At 52.7% G+C, this 22,963-nt stretch overlaps 3 protein-coding genes and 1 non-coding gene across 5 annotated transcripts in view; 3 read left to right on the top strand and 1 right to left on the bottom strand.

The window, feature by feature from the left end:
* Positions 1-807: 807 nt before the first annotated feature.
* Positions 808-6,123, top strand: BSND (barttin CLCNK type accessory subunit beta). The gene is made up of 4 exons (XM_064455742.1): positions 808-1,125; positions 2,249-2,328; positions 2,748-2,990; positions 3,800-6,123. Exons 1-4 carry the CDS (start codon positions 949-951, stop codon positions 4,086-4,088), a joined length of 789 nt encoding a protein of 262 aa, XP_064311812.1. The 5' UTR covers positions 808-948; the 3' UTR covers positions 4,089-6,123.
* Positions 6,124-6,256: 133 nt separating this feature from the next.
* On the top strand, positions 6,257-6,327 carry TRNAG-CCC (transfer RNA glycine (anticodon CCC)). The gene has a single exon. It is a non-coding gene; the product is annotated as a tRNA-Gly (tRNA).
* A 1,711-nt stretch (positions 6,328-8,038) lies between these two features.
* Positions 8,039-13,628, top strand: PCSK9 (proprotein convertase subtilisin/kexin type 9). Its single transcript, XM_064455024.1, has 12 exons — positions 8,039-8,374; positions 8,465-8,653; positions 8,782-8,905; positions 9,098-9,231; positions 9,871-10,012; positions 10,116-10,312; positions 10,466-10,649; positions 10,961-11,131; positions 11,395-11,543; positions 11,657-11,822; positions 12,079-12,260; positions 12,552-13,628. Exons 1-12 carry the CDS (start codon positions 8,210-8,212, stop codon positions 12,717-12,719), a joined length of 1,971 nt encoding a protein of 656 aa, XP_064311094.1. The 5' UTR covers positions 8,039-8,209; the 3' UTR covers positions 12,720-13,628.
* The window catches only part of USP24 (ubiquitin specific peptidase 24), a 69,220-nt gene continuing 59,620 nt past the window's right edge, over positions 13,364-22,963 (bottom strand). For both annotated transcript variants that reach the window (XM_064455022.1, XM_064455023.1), the window contains 5 exons: positions 20,405-20,483; positions 19,748-19,823; positions 18,540-18,626; positions 18,088-18,198; positions 13,364-17,919 (listed from right to left, as the gene is read on the bottom strand). In XM_064455022.1, coding sequence (XP_064311092.1) covers positions 17,857-17,919; positions 18,088-18,198; positions 18,540-18,626; positions 19,748-19,823; positions 20,405-20,483 — 416 coding nt within the window. In that variant the 3' untranslated portion in view covers positions 13,364-17,856. The remainder of the gene's footprint in view (positions 17,920-18,087; positions 18,199-18,539; positions 18,627-19,747; positions 19,824-20,404; positions 20,484-22,963) is intronic.

Genomic DNA, 22,963 nt, shown 5'->3' with positions numbered 1-22,963 from the left:
ATCAGGGGCTGCTGCCAGTTGCTCCATCCTACTGAAATAATGGGTTGCCCTGGGTCCCCTGCGGACCTGCAGGGCTGTAGAGTGGCTGTGGAGCCACTGCCAAATATAACATATTACTTATAATATATTATTTTTTCTTAAGCCAGGTACATGCTTTCCCACATAGGGGGGGCAAGCAAGGGGACAAAATGAAGGCTAATTAAAGCTACTACTACTGTCTGGCTTTCAAATGTGTGCTGTGAAGGGGACACCTTTTAACACCCCTGCTCCATCTCAAGCAAACACAGGGCACACGGTCACTATGTCCTCACGCCCCTGGGTGGACAGACCCTGCTTCATCCTTATGTGGCTTTAGCTCCCACCGAGGCAGCCCCACTAATGGTTCTCCAGCCCCCAGCCATTGCCAGGTGGGGGCTATTCCCAACCCACTCGTCTCCAAAAAGAGCCAGGAGCACTCCCTCTTCCCCTGCTACAGCCCCTCAGCCCTTGAAAGCATGCTGCAACCTGGCATCCCCCTTATTTTGGGGCTTTACCAGCTCTGATTTATGGCCAAGTCAGCTCCAGCCCCCAGGGCTGGGAAGGTCCTGTTGGGACCAGCCACTCTCAGGGTCCCTGTCTCTGCTGCCGTGCCCCTCCCCACCCCCTTCCCCAGGAGTGGGGTCCGGCTGCGTGTGCCTGCAGGGAAGGTTACCCGGACACATGCCGGGCAGCTTCACTGGAGTGTGAACAGCGGGTCAGTGTTTGCATTCATTACAAACCCATTAAAAACTGGCTGGCTCAGCCCTGGGCAGGACCAGGCTCAACGTGCAGCTGATCCTCAGCCCCTGGCAGCCTCCAGAGAAAGAAACCACTCCTTGCTTTACCCCGGAGGTGTGCTCAGTGGGCAGCAGCCCCAGGTAAACGGACTTACCGGCACCTCTCCTCCCCTGCCTCTCCCACCCAGTGGCCATGGCCGAGGAGAAGACCTTTCGCTATGGGTTCATCATGCTGGGCTTCTTCCTGGTGATGACGGGAATGTTCATCATGAGCGTGGAAAAGCCCCAGATCTACATCACGTTCTGCACCCTGGGTGTCCTGCTTGTAGCTGTGGGCATCACCTGGAGCATGTGCCAGTGCTACCCGAAGGTACAGTCCGTCCTGCCGCTGCACGCCTCGGGGGGCTTGAGGGCTCAGATGGGTTTGGGTGGCTTCAGCTCCTTGTCCTACTTTGCTACTGCAGACATGTAGCCTTGGGCTGTGCCTCAGTTTCCTCATCCATAGGGTGGGGTAGCAGCAGGTCCCGGGGGAAAGCTGCTGGGGCAATCTGGAGGGGGGAAGTGTTGATCTGGGGTCTCTTGCCCTGCTAGTGCTTGCAGGATGTGGCCCTGCTCCTTTGCACCCTCTGCCCCTGCACCTCCCTGACCCTGGGGCTTTGCCAAGCAAGCAGCGGGGAATAAGCCCTAGGAAATCAGCTTGTGTTCATCTCTCCCATGCAAATCCCCCACAAACCAGCCCCTTTCTTGCACCTGTGGGGACCAGAACCTCAGCAGGCTCCCAAGACTTCAGAAGAAGGGGCTGTCATGACCCTGGAGGTCTGGAGGTGCCTGGCTCCCCCCGAGCACAGCACTCACCTACTGGTCTCCTTGGCAGAGGGCACTGCTGGCACAGCAGGGCAGCCACGCGTCCCTGCCCTGGGAAACAGAGCTGGCAGAAGAGGCTTTTTTCCAAGGAGACAGCAGCTGTGAGGCTGGCCTCAGCGCTGCAGGATGGTCCATCAACAGCTTGGCTGCACACCAAAATGTGGGGTGGTGCATGGGACCCCAGGACCAGGGATCAGCTGGGACCCCTGGGACTGGCCGAGTTCCCTGGGACTAGGGTGAAGCTGACCCCAGCTCCCCTTAAAGCCAAGCTCAGCCCTGGTGAGGAGGGAGATGTGGCTTTGTCACTGTGCTCGGGGCTCAAGGACAGGGCACCCTCGGTGTTGTCCCTGGTCACTGACCTCTCCCGAGGGCCCTGGGACCCACCCTGGGCTCAGGGACAAACATGAACCTGAGTCAAGGAGCTGAGGGTGAGGCAGCACTGGCTTATTCAATTCCTTATTGATTTCCCCCCCCAAAAAACAATTTCTAAGCAAGACATCCAAATGTGCTGAGAAATAACCAAAGATCCAGCTGAAGGGGCACCCTGCACTTTTTACCACTAGCGAGGGCCGAGGGTCCCAGTGATACCCAGTGCGGCCACCCAGGCTCTGCGTTTCTTTTCGCCCCAGGTAACGTTTGTCCCCGTGGACGTCGAGGCTGAGCGGTTCCTGAACCACAAACCCATCATGCTGCCCGAGAGGGACAGCCGGTAGGTCCCAGCGCCCGGCCCCAGTGGCCATTTTCCTTTTGGCGGGAGTTTTCATCTGTACACACGGTTATCTGCATGCCCCTGGGGACAAGGGCAGTTTCTGAGCACACTGGCACTGGGGACAACTACACCTATTGCAGCAAAAAATGACAAGCAGGGTCCGAGATGGGGGAGGCAAGAGCTGACTGAGCCCCCAGAGCCAGAGCTGGAGCAATGCTGGAGGGTGCAAAGAATCCAGCTGCATCCCTACGGACATCCTCCTGCAAGGACCCACTGGCTCCATTGCTGGCATGGGCAGTGGTGTAGCCTCAGTGGCCTCTAAAGCACCTGATGGAGTCCTGTGTGCATGTCCCTGAGCACCTCCTGGCTTTGCAGGGGTCTAGGTACTGCTCAGCACCCTGTTCCTCCTTTGCCTGCAGCTTGATTGTACCCTGCCCCAAAAAAGAGGCCACCAGCATCTACGAGAAAAGCCTGCCGTCCTACGAGCAGATCCAGAAGCAGGCAGTGGGCTCGGCCCCGCTCCCACCCATGGCCCAGCCCAGACCCCGCAGCTGCTCCCAGCCAGCTGTGCAGGCGAAAGCAGAGGTCCACTGGGAGCTGGGGGGTGCTGGCGACGCCCCCCGAGAGCCAGCGCCTCCGTTGGAAATGGCAGCAGGTGGCTGGTACGTGAGGCCTGTGGGGTTCGGGGGTGGCACCGGTGGGATGTGGGGTGAAACCAGGGCAGGGGTCAGAGCCCCAGCATGAGGTGAGGGAGCGGAGGCAGAGCTGTCTCTGCTGCTCACAGAGCACCAACCACCAGACCCCCCCCAGCCCTGCTGCAGCCCAGACAGTTTCTCAGCCCACGGGATCTCTCAGTACCAAATTGTTTACCAGGGTGAAATCAGGAGGAAATCTGGATTGCCTTTGGTTGTGATTTGCATTTTGCTTTTATTTCATTTTATAAATATGAACAATGTCCCTCACTGGAATAAATTCCAAGTTCCTTTTCAGAGTTTGATAGAAATCAGACTCTCAGTAAGTGTCCCTCAAACCAGATGCCACGTATAATGCTCATGCATTGGTCCAAGAGAACCCAAAGGTGCTTTGCAGGCAATGGAGATCGCCTTGGGGTGTAGGACCCGGCCACCCCCCCCCCCCCGCCAAAATGCAGCTACACACAGCACTCTGCTTTCTCCCTGGGGTGCGGGCACAGCGTGCGAGGGCAGCCGCTACTTTGTCCCATGGGCAGGAGAGGGAACCTGGTGGGTGGGTTGTGCCCACAAAGGCAGGCACCAGTGGCTGAGACAGGGGCCTCCCGGGGTGCCCCAGCCACCCAGCAAGGGGACTGGTGATGCTGGGATGCTGGCTGAGCAATGCTGGAGCTGGGTGGCTGAGCCACCAGCTCCAGAGGAAATGCCAGCTCCAGCCCAGCTGTGTTTAGTGTAACCCCAGCCCTGCCCACTGCCCCTTGGCCCTCTCTCTGTTCCTGCAGCCCCTCCCAGCTGTCCCCAGGGGACGCGCCGCTGGCATCCCTCCTGGAGGACATGGACACGCCGTCGCTGGAGGGCTCTGTGCCCAGCAGCCCCATGCCATGGGGCCGACCCCCCCTGCCACCTGCCACCTGCTCCAGCTGCACCCCGACCAGCTCCCCGGCAGGGGGACAGAACCCCGGTTCCCCCAACAAAGGCACCGGGGAGGAGGATGACCTCTATTATGGGCTTCAAGAGGGGCCGGATGCTCTGCTCGATGATAGTGACTGCCTTTTTGAGCCTGAAAACTGATTTGCCAGAGAGAGTCACCACTTGGCATGGATCCATCTCATGGAGGAGATGCAGACATTGCAGCCTGGAAGAGAGGGGCTGGGGCTGCCCCCCACAAAGCTCCTACCCATCCCCCATGCCATAGTACGCCCCTTGCGCCCACCCAGCTGCATGGGAGGCTGGCATACCACAAAACCCAAGAGGAGCATCACCATCTCCTGACCCCCAAATTTCTGCAGCAGAGGGGACAGGCAGCAGTAAGCCCCCCCCCACCAGAGCCCTTTGGGTGGGCACAGATAAGCAGGAATGCTGGGCCGGGCAGGATCTGGGCTAAATAATGTCCTTAGGAAGGGAAAATCTTTATTTCTAGCTTTGCTGCTAGAAATAGGATCAGCATTTAGGTAGGTGAAGATGTATTCACCCCACGTAGGCTTTGCAAGGCAGAGATGTCCTCAAAGCCTTTTTCCCACTTATCAAAGCCACCCTGGAATTAAATTTAGATCCCGAGACTCTGGCAGCAGGCAGCCTTCATGCCTCCAGGTTGGGAGAGGGGTGATAGCGGGGACAGACCATGCTGGCCCCCATCTCCTGCATGAGGACCAGCTTCCTGCACTGGCGAGGGCAGGAAAAGGAAGACTTGGCTGAGCCGAAACCCCAGTGATGGCTGTGGCTTCCCGAGGGCCGCTTGAGGCAGTGGCCTTGGGCAACATTTTCTCTACCTGCTGGGTTGGTGTCAACAGCCACAGTGCTGCAAGTGGCTTTGCAAGTGGCTTTCCCACTGTCCCCAAACTTCCTCTGAATAATAAGCATTTGTTTCAGGTGATGATGATGGAGCTAAGCCTGGTTTGTCACCACAACAGGAGTAATGCAGTGGCTTTCCGCAGCCTGTTTGCAACACGCAGAAATGGCAGTGCTGGCGGAAGCTGCGACCTCTGCCTGTCCTTCGACTGCTCGGAGCCACAGGGATCTGTGTGGCTGAGCCTCCCTGGGGCAGATGGGTTTGAATCAAAGCATCAGCAGATCCAACAGTATGGGGATGCTGAGAGTCCCTCGCCCTGTTTTGGGAAAGCTGGGCTGGACGCCTGGCATGGCCCCAGGAGGCTTGAGAGCACCTATCTGCTGGCAGAGCAGCTCTTCAGCAAATTTATGTAGGTTGACAAGCCCAAAAGCAGGGGGAAAACTGTCCTCTGACACCTGAGGGGGAGGAAGCGTGGGAGCCCTGGAAACGATGCTCCCCATGCTCCTCTGCCAACCCAGTGGATGCTTTGCTGGTACAATCCTGGGTGGTGCAAGAAATGGCTCTATGTGGGGGCTTCATGCCCCTCTGACACCCTTCCTGGTGTTACTGCACCCCTTGCTCACCTTTGTGTCACCGCAGCAGCAAGGGGAAAAGGGCAGGCAGCACCCCGCGCGCTCAGGGTATTTACGGCCAACTGTGCTGTCAGGAGAGTGGGGAACAAAGACGCTGTGTTTGCTAAATATTGCCAGCAGGATTGCGAGTAGCTGTCCAAGAGGAAGCATTACCCAACTGTTTACACTTGCTCGACTCCTGCCCGTCCTTCCCAGCGGGGAGGAATGTGGTGGCCACGAGGACACCAGTCGGATGGGGCCACATCTCGCTGGGTTCCAGAGAGTGCCTGGGGTAGGATGTGGCTCTGTGTTGCTGACTCATATTGACTGTAGGGGTCTTATAGAGACCCAAAAGTTTTTGCCCATCTCATGTCCTGGGACTCACTACCACTTTTGGCAAAAGAAAATTTTCAAAAGCATTCTCCTTGGGCAGGGGCAGAGGAGAGGGCTGCCAGGGGAACAGGGCCTCTCCCCCCACCCAGGAACCCTTTGTGCAGCTGGGTTCGGGTCCCCGCATCCCTCAGGGAAGCATCCTTGCCGTGCCCACAGGTCGGAGGACCCCGGGCACAGAGGCTGCCGCCGCCAAAGGGCTCAGCTCCCCCACGCTGGCTGAGGTTAAACATTGCGAGAACTGGGACATTCCTGCATGAAATTAAGAGCTCGGCGAAGCCCAAGGCCCCGGCTGCCCGCTCGGCTCTCGGGGGGCGCAGCGCCCGGCCGCTCCCCCCACCCCCCACGCGTCTCCCCCCACCCGCAGGGCTCCCGCGCCCCGCTCCCGCCGCGGGCAGCAGCAGGGTCGCAGCCGGCCTTGGCGCCGCGCGGGGCGGGGCCGCCCCAGCGCACCAGTGGTGTAGTGGTATCATGCAAGATTCCCATTCTTGCGACCCGGGTTCGATTCCCGGCTGGTGCAACAGCGACGTTCATGAGCCCCTGTGGCTTCTAGATAATCAAGTAACCCTGACCTGCCCGAGGAATCTGGGGTGAAAGCGCCGTTTTTCCTTTTGCCCCGAGGCCTGCCTCTGCTGCAGCCACAGCGCGACGCGGGGGTGGCCCCCGGTCCAGCATCTCTGTCAGCGCCGCCCCAGAGCTCCGCGGCTCCCCCGAGGCTGGAGGGCAGCAGGGGATTTAGGTGCCCTTTCCCCCTCGTTGGGGTCTTCTCTGTTGCCTTTTCTGCTTTCTCCTTCTTTCCCCCCAAACCGGACCGCCCGCCCTCCCCCCGCCCTTCACACAGACACAGCTGGAGAGCACTGCTGCTCTCAGCAGCGGGAGGAATTGCTGCTAGAAGCTCCCCTGTGTGCCAGGATGGGAAACGGATCTCTTCTCTACAGGGCTCCAGTTTCTGGCTATTTCTGAATATTTTTTCATTGAAACACAACCTTTCTGCAGATATCCACTGCTTCCAAAGAGCTCCAGGGCTGGGCGTCTCCCCCCCACCCCGTACAGACGTCAGGTATTCATGCCAAGACCTCCCCGTGCTGCTCAGCAGGTGGGGGTGCCTGTGGGGCTGGGGGTGCCTTGGCGCCTATGGCTGTCTCCATAGGCTCCCTCGGACACAACTTGCCCCTTATGCGAACAGGAAGCCAGCGACTGCGGGGAGAGGGCGGCTGTCCTCGCAACGGGGTTCCCCGGTGCTCCGCTGCCCTGACGGTGTCCCGAAGCTGACGCTTCCTGTTGCTGCAGGAGGACTCAGAGCCGCCTGGTTAAGCTGAGCTGAAAATCAGGAGTGAAACTTGTCCCTGTGAGGAGCCTGCTGGACACCGGACCCTGGCGATGCCAGCTCGTTGTTGCAGAGAGCGGGTAGCAAGAGGGGTTCAGCGTCCCCTCCAGTTACCCAAACCAGGGTGCAAACACCCGCTCGAGGTCTTTTTAAAAATAACGTATATATGCCCATATAAACCATACACATCCATGTAAACCGTATATATCCATATAAACCATACACATCATTATAAAACGTATACATCCATATAAAACTTATAAACGCGGGGGACCTGGTAAACCGCCGGTAAAAATAAATAAATCCCTATTTCCCTCAAACGCAGGGAGCAGGGAAGGGGGTTGCCGGAGGTCACCGGGAATGGCAGGGCAGCGTGGGAGCCCGGCGCTGCGGGAGGGGAGCGGTGGGAGGCAGCGGCGAGAGCCACGGGAAAGCACCAGCCGCATCCCAGAGAAATAACGTTTGCGATGTGTGACGAGTCTGTAAAAAATGCCTAAACAGGATTAGAGGCTTTCATGGAAATTTATCTCTGAAGTAAGCCAGTAAGAGGCACATAAAAGCTTTCAGCCCTTTCTGAGAACAGTCCTTGAGCGCCTGCGTTTTGCTTGCCAGAGCTCCCGGAGATGCACGGGGACTCTTGGGGGAATTTGCAGCTCGCTGGTGAGCAGCGGCTGGCGGGGGCAGCGCTGCCCGCTCCCCTCCTCTCCCCGCGCCCCCACGGCGCGCCGCTTCCCCCCGCGGCTGCCGCCCCGCCGCCCCGCGCCCCACCGGCGCCCCTTCCCGCCTGCGGCCCCGTTAATGGTTAACCCGCCCGGGTGGGCCGATGGGGCCGGCGGCGGTGGCGTGATCCCCGCCCCGCCGCGCCGGGCAGAGCCGCAGCCGCGGGTGCGCTCGGGCTCCGCGGCTCCGCGGGTGCGCGCGGGCTCCTGCGCGGGTGCGCTCCGGCTCCGCGGCTCCGCGGGTGCGCGCGGGCTTCTCGGCGGGCGCGCAGCGGCTCCGCCGTCCGGGCTGCGCCGTGCTGAGGGGCTCGGCGGCTCCGAGCACCTCCGCGCTCGCCGTCGGGGCCCGGGCCGGCATGGCCCCGCGGGCGCTGGCGCTGGTGCTGGCGCTGGTGCTGGCGCGGGCGGCGGCGGAGCTGGCGGAGGAGCTGGTGCTGGCCCTGGGGGCGGCCGAGGAGGGGGAGGCGGCCGCCGTCGGGGCCGCCCCGTCGGGACCCGCCGCCTTCCATCGCGCCGCCAAGGTGAGGAGCGTGGGGGGGGGGGGGGGGGGGGGGCGGCCACGCACGTGTGTGTTTCCCCAAACCCAAGCCTGGCGCCTGCGTCCCCCGCAGGGGTCGTGGCGGCTGCCCGGGCGCTACGTGGTGGTCCTGCAGCCGGGCAGCGGTGAGGCTGAGGTGCGAGGCACGGCGCGGCGGCTGCAGGCCCGGGCGGCTCGGCGGGGATATCTGACTGAGCTGCTGCACGTCTTCCACCTCCTGCCTGCCTTTCTGGTGAAGATGAGCAGCGACGTGCTGGACACGGTATGTGGGGCGGAGGGCCGTGGCGGGGGCAGCAGCAAGGGCGCGCACTGGTGGGGGTGTGGCAGCCCCAGCCTCGTGGGGAACGGGAGCTTTGCCACCACGCCAGGCACTGTGCCTTCTCCCCACAGGCGCTGAAGCTGCCGCACGTGGAGTATGTCGAGGAGGACGCCTATGTCTTTGCCCAGAGCACCCCATGGAACCTGGGCAGGATCGTGCCGCTGCAGCCTGGCTCGGGTGCCTACAGCCCTCCCAGTAAGTGCTGGGGCATGGCGGGTGGACCACGGGGAAGGGTAAGGGTCAGTGATGCCATCCACTCTCCTGCTCTCAAGGGGATGGGGGTATCCCATGGTGCTGTGGGTCTGGAGTTGCATTTTGGGAGCATCCCAGGCGGCCTGGGCTGACCACGGTGGTGGGTGCATTTTCCCCTGGCTGTGTCCCTGGTAGATAAAGGTGACCTGGTGGAGATTTACCTGCTGGACACCAGCGTGCAGAGCACCCATCGAGAGATCGAGGGCAGGGTGCTTGTGACCGACTTTGAGAATGTCCCTGAGGAGGACGGCACCCGCTTCCACAGGCAGGTGAGCCCCACAGTGCTGCATGCTGCAGCCTGGCAAGAGCATCCCCCTGCACCCACCAAACCCTAAATGGGGTTGTGGGGCTTCCCAGGACAGGAGAGTCACTCGTCTCATGGCAAAATGCCAGGCAGGACACGCAGTAGTAGGAGCTGTGGTCCTGGGGGATGTTGAGATCCTCAACACAGTCTATTTGGAGCTGTGGCTGAGTGGGGGAGAGCTCCTTTCCAGAGAAAGCAGGTGGGGACGGGGCACGGGTACATGTCAAGGTGTTGTTGCAAGAAGGAATCAAGGTCCACCCCACAGCTGGGGCCATGAAGGCTGCCTGCACCCTGCGGTGGGTGCTGGCATTGCTTTGCATGGTTTGCATCGCTGCGTGTGTAGGGGAGCCCAGTGCTAGCACAGCCCCAGGGAAGGCTGGCTGCATCCCCCATCCTTTCTGCCACCTTTTCTCCTTCTGCATGGGATGATTTTTTTTTTTTTTTTACTTTCCCCCCACCTCAAATATTTTTGAAGGTTTATTCTGCAGTGGGATTTAGCTGGTGCAAAGCACAAGGGGTGGGGTGGGATGGGGAGGACTCTGTGATGTTGCAAACCTGCTTTGATGCAATAGGCTGGGGCATGAAACTATGGTGTCTGTGCCAGGCCAGCAAGTGTGACAGCCATGGGACCCACATGGCCGGGGTGCTGAGTGGGCGTGATGCTGGCGTGGCCACAGGTGCCAACATCCGCAGCCTCCGTGTGCTGAACTGCCAGGGGAAGGGCACCATCAGTGGGACGCTCATTGGTGAGTCATCCCATGCCCTAGAGAGGAGTGCACTCTCTCATGGAGCCCCCTGCCTTGTCCCCATCCTGTGAAAGTGTCCTGTCCCTTGTCTCGTCCCCCCCAGGCCTGGAGTTTATCAAGGCGACGCTGGAGGCCCAGCCCTATGCGCCGCTGGTGGTGCTGCTGCCCTTCGCTGGTGCCTACAGCCGTGTGCTGAACGCTGGCTGTCGGCGGATGCTGCAGATGGGGGTGGTGATGGTCGCGGCTGCTGGTAACTACAAGGATGATGCCTGCCTGTACTCTCCAGCATCTGAGCCAGAGGTACGAGCTGGGGGAGACTCCCTGAAGCGTGGGGGTGTGCAGTGACATGCTGCCACCTTCCTAAGCTCATCCGCTCCAATGCCAAGTTGGCTGAGCAGGCTGGGGCTGTGCATCCCGTTTCACCTACGTCCCCCTCCGTCACTGCCCTGGCAGGTCATCACAGTTGGCGCCACCAACAGCAAGGACCAACCTGCCTCCATTGGCACCCTGGGCACTAACTTTGGCCGCTGCGTGGACCTGTTTGCCCCAGGGGACGACATCATCGGCGCCTCCAGCGACTGCAGCACATGCTTCACAGCGCAAAGCGGGACATCGCAGGCGGCTGCACATGTGGCAGGTTAGATGGGCTCCGGGGTGACGGGCAGGGATGACTCTCCACTTGCCCTGAGCCAGCGCTGGGCACGAGTTTCTGCAGGCACAGGGCATCAGGGCTGCCTGTGCTGGGGACATTTTTGCATGCCATGGTGCCACAGTTTTGGCATGTTTGGGTGCTGCAGCCTGCACAGAGCTCCTGCATCCCATGCATACAGATAATGGGCTGCAGTGATTCCTTCTCCTGTCTCTCTGGCGTTGTGTTGCTTGGTGGAGTCGTGCATAGGCAGCTGTGTGGCCCCTGGTTCTCACCACGGTCCCCCTGGCTCTTGGCAGGCATCGCCGCCATGCTGCTCAGCGCCGAGCCCCAGCTGAGCCTCGCCGAGCTCCGGCAGCGCCTCCTGCACTTCGCCACCAAGAATGTCATGGACACGGCGTGGTTCCCCGAGGACCAGCGGCTCCAGACACCCAACAGTGTGGCCGGGCTGCCCACCCAGCTGGGCACAGGTAAAGACCTTGGCTGCCTGCTGGGTCCCCAGCAGAGCTCTGCCCTTTCTGGGAAAAGAAGGGCCTCGGTGAAAGCATGGTGCATCGGCAGGGCATGTCCCTCCCCAAGCTGCGCTGGGGGCAGCTGAGCCAGAGTGCGGCTGAGCATGCAGAGGGTAGGGGGGAGACCTGCGAGCCCTTGTTGGCAGCCTGGTCTGTACCGTGGGCTCTGGGTGCTGCTGTGGGTGTCCACCCCACTGCTGACGCCAGCTGCTCCGTTGCAGATGAGCAGCTGTACTGCCGCTCGGTGTGGTCGGCACGCTCAGGGCTCACCCGGCATGCCACAGCTGTGGCCCGCTGCACTGGCACCGAGGAGATGCTCAGCTGCACCAGCTTCTCCCACAGCGGCAGGCGGCTGGGGGAGCACATGGAGGTGAGCAGCATGTGTGGAGACAGAAGTACTGCCCCTGGGGTGCCCGCCGGCCTTGGAGGGGTGTCCCCAGGCCCCTGAGCACCCCCAGTGACACTGTGCTGCCCCGGCCACAGGACAAGGATGGGCAGAAGCAGTGCGTGGCCCACAACGCTTTCCGAGGCCAGGGCGTCTACGCCATTGCCAGGTGCTGCACATGGCCCAGGGCCGAGTGCCGGATCAACGCCAGCTCCCCATCAGCCGAGGGGGCCGGCTGCTCCCCGCAGGACCACGTGCTGACTGGTAATGCCCAACATGGTGGGTTACAGAGCATTGAGCCAACACCCTGATGGCCAAGGGTGTTTCTTCCAGAAAAACTCTGGGACCTGGGGGTGAAAGGGTGGGTGTGGGCGCTGAGCTGACAGTGAAGGGGGAAACATGCTGCATGCATGGAGGCAGGGAAGGCTCAGGGCTCAGCAGAGACATCCCTTAGTGCTTACATGTGCACTGGGATGCTGCTGCGGCTGCCCCACACAGACAGCCCGTCTCCCCTCGGCAGGGTGCAGTTTCCACTCCCCCGCTGCGGCGCTGGGTGATGGTGGCAGACCCGTTGCGGGGCCGGGGAGCAGGCCCAGCCACTGCGCCGGCAGGACGGAGGTGATGGCACATGCCCTGTGCTGCCCTGCCACCAGCCTTGAGTGCCGGGTAAAGGAGCACACGTCCCTGGGCTCTGTGGAGAAGGTAGGGACAGTGCATGCTCCTCTGCTGTGCTGTTGTCCTCGCCTCTGCCTGTCCCTCTGCCACCCTGGTGGGGCGTTGGGTTGGTTTTGGTATCTCATTGCGGCTACTGCAACCCCAGCCTTCATTGGTGTCCCCAGTTGCCCACCGGTAATGGGACACCCACCCCCAGCTGTGGTCTAGCGGTCCAGTGTGACACCAGTCACATCACCCTGAGCCCTGGGGACCATTGGGGATGGGCAGACCCCTGCCCCTTTGCTCAACCGTGGAGGATGACCTCTTCTCCTCCATTAGGTGACAGTGTCCTGTGACAACGGCTGGACGCTGACAGGCTGTAACGCCCATTCCCAGAGCCCCGGCACCATGGGAGCCTACGCTGTGGATGATACCTGCGTGGCAGCCACTGTCCCTGGCAGCAGCACGGCTGCAGTCATTGCCATTTGTTGCCGGAGCCGGCAGTAGGGACGGGCTGAGGTGGACATGTGGCTGCCCTGGCCTGGCATGCCTGGCGTAGCAGGGATGGGTGCCTTGCTGGACCACCACGTCGCTGGCTGCGTACCTTGCTGGGGCTGTGCTGCCACTCCCAGCACAGTGCATGCTCCGACACACGGCTGCAGATGACCTCCGTGCTCGGGCTGCTGTGATGGTGGGGTGCAAGCTTGTCACCCTCTTGCCACAGTGGGGCCAAGACCCAGGGGACTCTGCAAGAGGTCTCCAAGCAGCCCCTACGCAGCTGGAGCCCTGCCCCATCACTGGAGTCATCCTGGCATCCTTTCCCCAGCGCACGCTGGGTCTTTCTATAAATATCCTGACTGTAAAAGCCATCTCAAGGCCGTTGGTGTCATCCAGTATATGACAAAACCATGACCTTTAAAAAAAAGAATTGTGAGGATTGTGCCCCTCTTTTCTCGTTAGTTGCTCATTAGATGTCAGCTAATACTGCTTCACACCTGGAAAATCATAGTTTAGCCATTTTCGGACAGTTTTATAATTGCCTATTCATGGACCTAAGAGACTTCTTTTTAGTCAAGTGTAAGGGTTCTAGTTTAAACAGTCTGCTTGTTTAATTAGATTTTAATCTGCATTGCTACAGAGTCAGCTAGTGCTTTGTTAGTGTTTTTTTTTTTTATTATTGTTAAGTCAAAGGAAATGATCTGCTGGTGTTATGCATTGCTTTAACAGTTTCCCTTTCAGGGCTTCCCAAGACACATAGAAATGGCTGTAATTCCTTTTTAAAAAATACAAAAGAAGAAAAAGCTTTCATAGTACCTTGGTTTTTACATTTGTACCTTAAATATTTATTTGAAAATTTTAAAATAAGTATTTTATAAATGTCTTTTTCAAATAAAATTCATAGACCAGTGCTCAGTAGATATGATCTATCATCTGGCTTCATGCACATCCCCACATGGAACCATTCTGGAAGGGGGAGCTGCTCCCCCAAACAAGCTCTCCCTCATTTGTGAGCAAGGCACAGGCCACCACCTCGGGCTCTGATCCCTGCCTCCAGCAGGAGGGGCCCCTGCCTGACCGCTGGCATCCTCAGAGGTCAGCACAGACAGCATAGGCACCCTCCCCTTGCCCACAGCTGGCCTGAGCTCTGGGACTGGCCTGGAGACCAGGGGCTGAGTCCTGTTGCCCCATGCACACACAAGAACAGAAGTTTGTTTTTAAAACAGTGGTGTAGGACAAGAGCTCCCAGTTATGGAAATAAACAATGATCCAGCTTTGGGGAATGTGCCCTTGTGGTTTGTGTTGCTCAATACGCTTATCTGATAAGCGCTGAAGCCCCAGAAGGAAGATAAAGCATAGATGCTCCAAGAGAGATGCACAGCACCAGAGAAAGGTTGAGAAGTACCTGAAGCCACCAAAGCTGGGTCTCACTTTTTTTGGGTGATTAGCAACCTCCCCGTACTACAATATATAATTTGTGTGGTGTTATCTGAGGACAGATGAAAAAATAAAGCTTGACAGCACAAGCACCAGTTAACCTGTCAGACTTTGGCTATCTGGGTTGGGTGTTTTCCCCTGTCACAAAGCCCCTTACAGATCCATTACTCCAGCTTTAACTGGCAAGAGAAGACAGAGACCCAGTAGGGAGCATCGCCTGGAAAGGCTTAAACTATTTCTAACTTGTTACCTTCAAGAAGGTAAAAGCCTGAGCCTAATCTACATGTATATAATTACAGCCCTTAGTTTTATCAGCTATATATGAATTTTTCACAAAGAGAGGGGAAAGGAAAAAGGGATGTTAGCTGGTCATTTTTCAGCTGACTTGCTAGGCTGTCACCTCTCAAAACATGGTCAGATATTTCACCACTGCTGACTTCCCTGCAAGAGGGGAAGATCCTGTTGCCTGCTCACCCAGTGGCTCCCAGCAGAAGGCGTGAGCACGTTCCATGCACAGTAAGCCAGATACAGCTTTCGCAGCTTAGTTGAAGCATGTATGACCCTGGTGGAAGGAAAGAGTGTTAAAAGAAGATTAGCCCTTCCTTGCTTAGAATCTCACACATGGGTAGGCAGGAAATCCTCTCATTCAGGAGAACGCAGCGTTGATCCCAGGTACGCTGCGGACAGTCCCATCAGCACAGCTGTTTGCAGTACCCAGTCCCTGCTCCCAGGAGTGGCACCACCAGAGGAGAGCATAGGGCACATCATGCTTGAAACAAAGTCTTTGTCCTTAGAACAGAGGACAAGAGCCGGTGTCAGGAATGCAGAGCCGGGACGGCAGCCCAGGCTGTAGCTCCTAGTTCTGCTTACGAAGGCAGCAGACAAGGAAAGCAGGGGAATACCAGCAGCGTGGTGCTGCGGCGCATCCAGCTTTCTACACCTTGCACCAACAGAAAAGGAATATAAATTCAAGTCCAGATCACCTGCAAATCTTGCTGTCTGACACACAAAAGCTGGTCTAATCCATGACTGCAAGTGTAGCCAGGGTCAATCATTCTGCTAAGATGGTCAGGAGAAGAAACTGCAGAGACAAGTCTGACAGGGCACCAGAACATGCCACAGCATAAGGATACAGAGCAGCGCAGCTCCGAGGGCCATTCAACTGCTTAATTTGCCATTTTGGCTCCCATCCAGAGTAACGAGGGTAACCTCTCAGAGCTACAAGGACTGGCCAAAGAAGTTTCAAGATAAGAGGATCAACAAGACAACAGCGTAGCGGTGTATGCGCAGTCTAAAGATTACACTAGTTTTCTGTGAAAGGAATAACTTTATTCCATTGACCAGGAATCCCAAGACTGTTCATCAAGACTGCCTATTTTTCCAGTGCCAAATGTCTACGTATTAATCAGACAGTATCTCCCCGAATGCTCACAGGCAGGCTGTGGCTTCTCCTCACCGAACATTTTGTAAGCTGTATAAAAACATTTTCATCCAAAAAGATTGGCAGTAAAAATTACAACATAGAAATGCATCACAATTTACACAAAAACTAGTTTTGTTGAACTCTGTTTTCCAAAAAATAATCTTCAGCAGGTTCAAATGACAGCAGCTGGAAACAAAAATAATTGACGAAGTATCATCTTATTGCAAATTATAACCACTGACTTTGTACAAGCGTGAGCAGAATACCATGAAAAAGTTTGTATTGGTTTCAAGTATACAGTGGTGATGAGCCATCCTGAAGCAATTCTCTTATCAGTGCTTCTTTGGGCCTGCGGTAATCAAGGACATTGTTTCCATAGGAAATAACAGGAACCTGAAGTGACAAGTGGTGCCAACCCATAGGAACATTACCAGCTTCTTCCATCACCATCACCGCTGCGTACTGACTTCTTGTGATGATTTATGACCCATTAACAAAGTATTAGGGATGGGGGAAGGAAGAAGGGGTATCCATAAGAAATGATTTATTCAAAATTAATTTAAAACATCACATTTAAAATGTCCCAGCACATTATCAGAAACATTTATAAAATGCTAACTCTGCCATGTGTCTATGAAGACATTGTTTGGAAAAGAAAGTGAGAGATTCACTACAATGCCACCCTTACTTCTTTGCACACGCAATTTATGACAACGGCTCTCTTAACCCGCAATAAGTTATAAAGCTGTACAGCTGAAATCAGATCAGATGTTTACTTCCAACAGTGAAATGACTGGTTAATTTCAATATTAGTGCACAACAGTGAAAAGCTGTCTGCTGCTTCTTGTTTCAGCAACAGTATGTAAAAAGAAAAAAAAGGCACTTTTTGGCTGGTTGTGCCTTTAACTTGGCAAATTTATCTATTCTGGAGGTTCCCAGGCACTCCTTAAGGTGTCCCCCATTTCTGTGCATGTTTGTTTATATAATTTTTTTTTTAAAGTAAGGCAGAATCCATAAATAAAGGCAAAAAGCAGTGCAGAAAATGTGACAAACACAAAATGTACAAAAGATGAAGAGTTAGTTGGCACAAAAGAAGCTAGTATCCAGAGCCAGAAATCACCGAACTGCACTTGACATGGAAAACAAAACCGTGGTCAAGTCATCCCAACTGGTTTCCAGTTGTTTATGAGCAAATCAAAAGAGCGGTGATATTTTAACATTGCCTGGTCAAGTGAAAATACAACAAAGCCAAATCATTCTTTCCCCGTGTTAAAATTGCTATAAAATCTGCACAACAGTGTCCCCAACTCATTCAAGGAATTATCATATACAACCAATACCAACTTTCTCAGTAATTTCAAAGCATAAGCAAGTGATTGCAGATCACATGATTGAGACTACATTTTATTCAATATGTCTCCAAAGGTTAAAAAAATTTAATGAGTAAAACTGCAACAGAATTCCATCTTAAAGTGCTTTTTTCCTTTTACACTACTCTAACTTTTTAAAAAAAAAATTCACCAACATCCTTTAATAATGAACACTTGCATACCCAGAGAACAAAGCTTTTCTTTTACTGCCCTTCCCAATTGTCTGTGGTTTTCGGAAGGGTACCAGAAAAGACGACCCATTCCAGAGCTCCTTGACCAAACCATTCTGTAAAGAATCACTCTCCTTACAGAGCAATCTTGCTGATCCTTCTCATAAAGAGCTTTACAAATTAGCAGGGAGACATATTAAATACAGAAGTCCTTATGTAAACCCATTCTTTAACTAATATTTTACAATGAAATGTAAGTCATCACACATCTTTACAGAAATTTGAATATTCCTATTCAATATTATCAGAAAGATTAAAAATCTGCCCTCCATACATAAGGGCAGTCTGGTTTTTTTTCCTGTATAAAAACCAAAAGAATTTTTTTGCAGCATCACAGAAAAGCAACAGTTTTACATTCACTCATTTAATGTTCACATAAAAATTCAACCACTAGCGTTTGTGTATTTGATAAAATCTTCTTGACAAACTGTTTTCGGTGTCTGGACTGTCATAAGCTACTGCAGGTGAAGATGCAGTTTTCTAGAGTGTTTGTTGATCTGAAGCCTTCATGGCTAAAAAAATGCTTTTAGCTTTCAGGGAAACCACCTCCTCCAGCATTGCCTCTGATCCTATAAAGCCACTTCTCTTCCAGACTCTTCTAATGACATAAGCAATGGGACTCCAGTTTCAGTGGGTACCAGGTGTTAAATATTTGAGCCGTCTGTTTTTGTGTTCATAGGTATCGTCTATGGGTCAACATCGTCGAGGTCACTTTTAGGCTCACCAATCATCATAGGAGACTCGGAGCCCTTTCAATACACACAACGGACGGGGAGAGAAAGATAAGGCGCGTTATTTTTGTAAGGCAAAAAATTACTGTGTCTATATTCAGTGATGGTTCTGACCTGAGCCCCAGGAACAAGCTGTCTAACAGCACAACACAACAGAAGATAGGCATGCCCTTATTTTGTTGTTACCTGCTGCAGATGTCTCTCTCCATTCTCGTTGGCTGGACTACTTTCTGACCCGTTACTGCTTCCAGACTGATCTTTCTCATTCAGCAAGGCTGTGGCATAGGCCAGCGTGTCCTGAGTTGGAAACAGTCCAAGAGAGTGTCAGGTGCACTGGTGATACCTTAATCTCATAATCAATTTTTCTTTGGTTTTTTTTTTTGAAGTTGATTCTGAGACAATATAGCTGCTGTAGTGAGATAGTTGAGTCACCACAGGTAATTGTGAGGTATTGACTAATATAATTTAAGAGTTAGGTTTATTTTTCAGGAACAACCTCCTGGTCTGGGCTTCTAAAGGAAGCATGGTCTTAAGCGCACTGGAATATGCTGAAGTTGCCAAAACCAAAGACGCTAACTGAAAAGCAAAAAAAAGAAATAATACAAGTTTAACATTGTCTCCAAGACTGTGACACATACCTGTGCTGAAATAGTGCGCTGGAAGGTTTTTGCAGTTGATGTTTCATTGGATACGTTACTCTGTGGAGCCCAGTAATGTTCAGACATCTGCATAAAAAGCCAAGACAGACATAAAATTGCCGTACGAGTTTTACACGTGTAAAGCCTCATCCACTTGTGGGGGTAGCTGAACTAATAAAGTCTGGAACAAGATTTCTGAATCCTTTGGCAATGAGCTAGAGATCTGGGGCATAGATAAGCACACACTTTTAATGCAGCCAGAACAGTCAGAGAAACTATTGCCCCCGAGCTGAAAACTAGCAACCAATTCCTTTTATTTGGTACCTGTACATGTGTGCAAGTTACTGGATGCCAGCTGAAGAGTGGCGGATTCAGGGTTTATATGGGCCAGTACAAAGTAAAAATGGGTACAGCAGGACCATCCAGACCTGTCAGTTTGCTGTGTTTCAAGAGAAGAGTGGCAACAAGTTGTGCCAGCTGCACTGCAAGCATCCCACTAACTCTGCTTTCAGCGTTCAGTACAGTACCAGTTTATGCATTTGACATCTTCCTGGCAGCAGCTGTCAGGACAGAAAGGCAGCCTGGAGCTGGGGTACCATCATGTTGTACATGCAGTGCTGGGAGACCAAGCGTTGCCCTGCTTGACCGTAGGCAAAGCCTGGGCCAATTCTGCCAAGCTTTAAGTTTCTAAAAGTGTAGTCGGGTATTTACTAAAGATGTGTTGTCCAACTTATGCTAAGTTTAGAGGAAAGAATAAAAAACAAGCGAGTGGGAGGAAAAAGCTGTATCTGTCAACAGCTATGTTTTGTGTAAAGCTGCAGCAATTCTGTAAAGAATCCACTCATTTATGCATTCCCTTGCATCAACATGCATGCAATGGAAAACTGCTTTTTTAGAAAAGCGAAACCCTCTAATGAATACAGTGGCACTGAAAGCTTCCCACATGGCAAAGAATGATAATCATTACGACCATTCACACTTGGTTTTATTCACTGTACCACATCTACACCTGAAATATGTGGGGGCCTACTGAAGTTCGTGAATGCAGCAGATTTAGCTGCATCCAAACTGTCCTTGTAAAAAAAAAAATGAAGCAGCTTGTATTTTGTCTTAAGAGTCACCTCAAAGAGCCATATAGAGGATAGAGATTTAATAATCCTCATTGTAAACAAAGTGGCAGTCTTTTTGTAAAGTTACAGCCAAACTACCTTTTTCTGTAGCCACTGCACAGCCCAACTCCAGTGGTGGGAATTCTCCTTGAAATAATCTTTTGCAGTAGGGCACCTTGGAAATTGAAATTATATTCATTAGTCACAAAAAAGGCATTCTGGCAAACTTAAAAAAATAAATCCAAAGACTTCTCTTTTTTTGCACTGCTATCATTGCAAACTCTGATCTAAACTGTACAGTCCTGTTATTAACTGAATTACCAAGAACAACAATGCCTAGTAAAGTCTACACGAAGTAGTTTACTATGCAGGTTCATGTATTTCAGAACTATGCTTTCTTGGGACACCTGCCAAGTTCCAAACAAAGAATTTAGGAATCATAATATTTCAGAAATCTGGGGCAGCTTCCTATGTTTATCTTGGCCTTAATCATAGGCTCCTGCTCTACAGAACGTAGCTCACCTTTGCCTTTATAGACAGGAGTTATCAGCTGTTATATGAGAAATTCATCTCAGGTACTAATCAATAAATATTTTGCGTCATACTGACACATGTACTATCAAGACCTTTGAGCACCATTTATATCACAGTCACAAAAGATAAAGCTGATGAAACGTAGGAAGAGTGGCAGCCTTAACAGCCACAGAGGGGCCTCAGGTAGGGATGAGGTTAAATTCTGAAACCCATATTACTTACTTCTGAGCCAAAGTAACAAGGAACTTGACACACTGGTAACAACGGCTGCTGTCCACATGGTTGCTGTGGTGCATCAAGGCTGTGGGAGAAACACAGGGATTAAAAACCACAATTCAGATTTCTGTGTACCAGCCAGTCTGCAAATGTAACAAAGATGAAGCTAAAATTTTAACTTAGGTGGCGGAAGTTATTTCTACAGATGTTAGCATGAGTATTTGTGTTAAACACACTACTGTTTTGCTGCCAGTTTTGAGTATTTCCACAACTCTATTGGATTAAAAATAGATCAAAGTGAAAATGCAGTAATTCTTTCAAATGTGGTACCTGAATTTTAAACAGTCCTCTCCTAATGCAGTTATTCTTCCCATATAATCCAGTCTATGTTTGATAATCGCTATGGTTACATCTCTTTGAAGGAAAAAAAATGTTTGAAAACCCCATAAATGGGCCAGATCGCCAGCTTCCACCTAGATCAAAACTTGCAAAGCTAGAAGAATGTTTAAAGCTTCTTCTCAGAAAAAAAAAAGAGCATAGCAAAATTCAACAGCCACGAATCTCTTCTATGGGAGACTTGGGCAAAACCCCAGGCCATTCCTACAAGGAAGTTTTCTATACCGTGAATTCCCACGTCTTAAGAAAATTCTTGCACTGAGGAGAAGCACAAAGATTTCCATGGAGCTGCCACAATCAGATTTGTTACTCAGAAGTTTTTCTGTCCATAGGAATCAGCAAAGACCATTGCAGTGAAACACCTAAAGCAGGCAAACAATTGCTAGGGAACTGCAAATTGCCAGTTTTTCTACCATAAAAGCACAGCAGGATGATTAAAATCACAGCACTGGTGTACTGAAGATTATGCACAAACACCCTATTAAGGACCAGAGAAAACTGTTTTTTGCTGATTTCCTTTCTTGGAGTAAAACTAGCCAATGTGACTGATAGGTCACAGTCCATGCGCAGCGAGACTGGATGCTGTTCAATGCTGTTGCAAGGAAACTCCAAGGTAAAACTACAACTTTTACCCCCGAAACTCACAGCAGTTCTTGTAAAATATACAACATAACCCAAAAAGCCTTCAACATGAAAATCCAGTTGAATAATTGCATCTCTCCTCTGTAGAGGAAAAAAAAAAGGTCATGTATTGCCAAAGTTACAGAATAGAATTGGTCCAAGTGGGACCAATTTACCCAGAAATAAAATAACCACTTAGCTATTCTCTTACACTGCTGCATCTTATCTTCTCTTCTATTAGTCATACATGGAAACTACTAAAACAGAAGACTGCTGAAGAGAGAGATAAAGAACAAAGCTAAATATTCCTCCTCACTAAAACAGAATCCAAAATAACTTAAGGTGAAAGCCACAATCTGAAGCAGCTCCTCATCCAAACAGCCATGAAAGAGATGCTCAAGCTGCACTAACTCATCAGGGGGGCTCTGAGCACCATGTGGCTACCCCACATTTCTCTTACACACAAAGCCTCTTCTCCTGATTCATGTGAAATAAGCTCTCATCACTTCTGGGACTCTTCCATTGCATTTGAATGCTTTAGTAACTTCACTTCAGGAAAGCTTCTGTATCAAATGGAGACACAACACTTTGTATGAGCAGCAACAAATGGGAGCCACCCGTCAGATTATGAGGCTATCCTGCAGTTAGTAGCATTAGCATCCTTCCATGCTGAGCCAGTTTCTTTTCATGGTAATTAAGATGCTGACAAAAAAAAAAGATTGGCAATTTCTTGAGATATGTAGGAGATAAAAAGTAATTTTTAAGGCTCAGGATTCATAGAGCTACTCATGTTACAGAATCACAGAATCATTTAGGTTAGAAAAGACCTTTAAGATCATCAAGTCCAACTGTTAACCTGGCACTGCCAGCCCACCACTAAACCATGTCCCTAAGCACCACATCTACATGTCTTTTAAATATCTCCAGGGCTGGTGTCTCAACCACTTTCCTGGGCAGCCTGTTCCAATGCTTGACAACCCTTTCAGTGAAGAAATTTTTCTGCGTAAACCTCTCCTGTCACAATTTCAGGCCATTTCGTCTTGTCCTATCGCTTGTTACTTGGGAGAAGACACCAACACTCACCTCGCTACAACCTCCTTTCAGGTAGTTGTAGAGAGTGATAAGGTCTCCCCCTCAGCCTCCTTTTCTTCAGGCTAAACAACCCCAGTTCCCTCAACCTCTCCTCATAAGACCCTTCACAAGCTTTCTTGCCCTTCTCTGGACACGCTCCAGCAGGTCAGTGTCTTTCTTGTAGTGAGGGGCCCAAAACTGAACACAATATTCAAGGTGCAGCCTCACCAGTGCCGAGTACAGGGGCACCATCACTGCCCTGCTCCTGCTGGCCACACTATTGCTGATACAAGCCAGGATGCTGTTGGCCTTCTTGGCCACCTGGGCACACAGCTGGCTCATGTTCAGACAGCTGTTGACACACACCCCCAGGTCCTCCTCCTCCAGGCAGCTTTCCAGTCACTCTTCCCCAAGCCTGTAGCGTTGCATGGGGTTGCTGTGAGCCAAGTGCAGGACTCTCAGAATTGGCCTCAGCCC

The sequence above is a fragment of the Phalacrocorax carbo genome, chromosome 6, assembly GCF_963921805.1.
Source record: "Phalacrocorax carbo chromosome 6, bPhaCar2.1, whole genome shotgun sequence".
NCBI classification, from domain to species: domain Eukaryota; kingdom Metazoa; phylum Chordata; class Aves; order Suliformes; family Phalacrocoracidae; genus Phalacrocorax; species Phalacrocorax carbo.
Note: the sequence above shows the minus strand (reverse complement) of the source record. Positions and strands in the feature narration are given on the sequence as shown.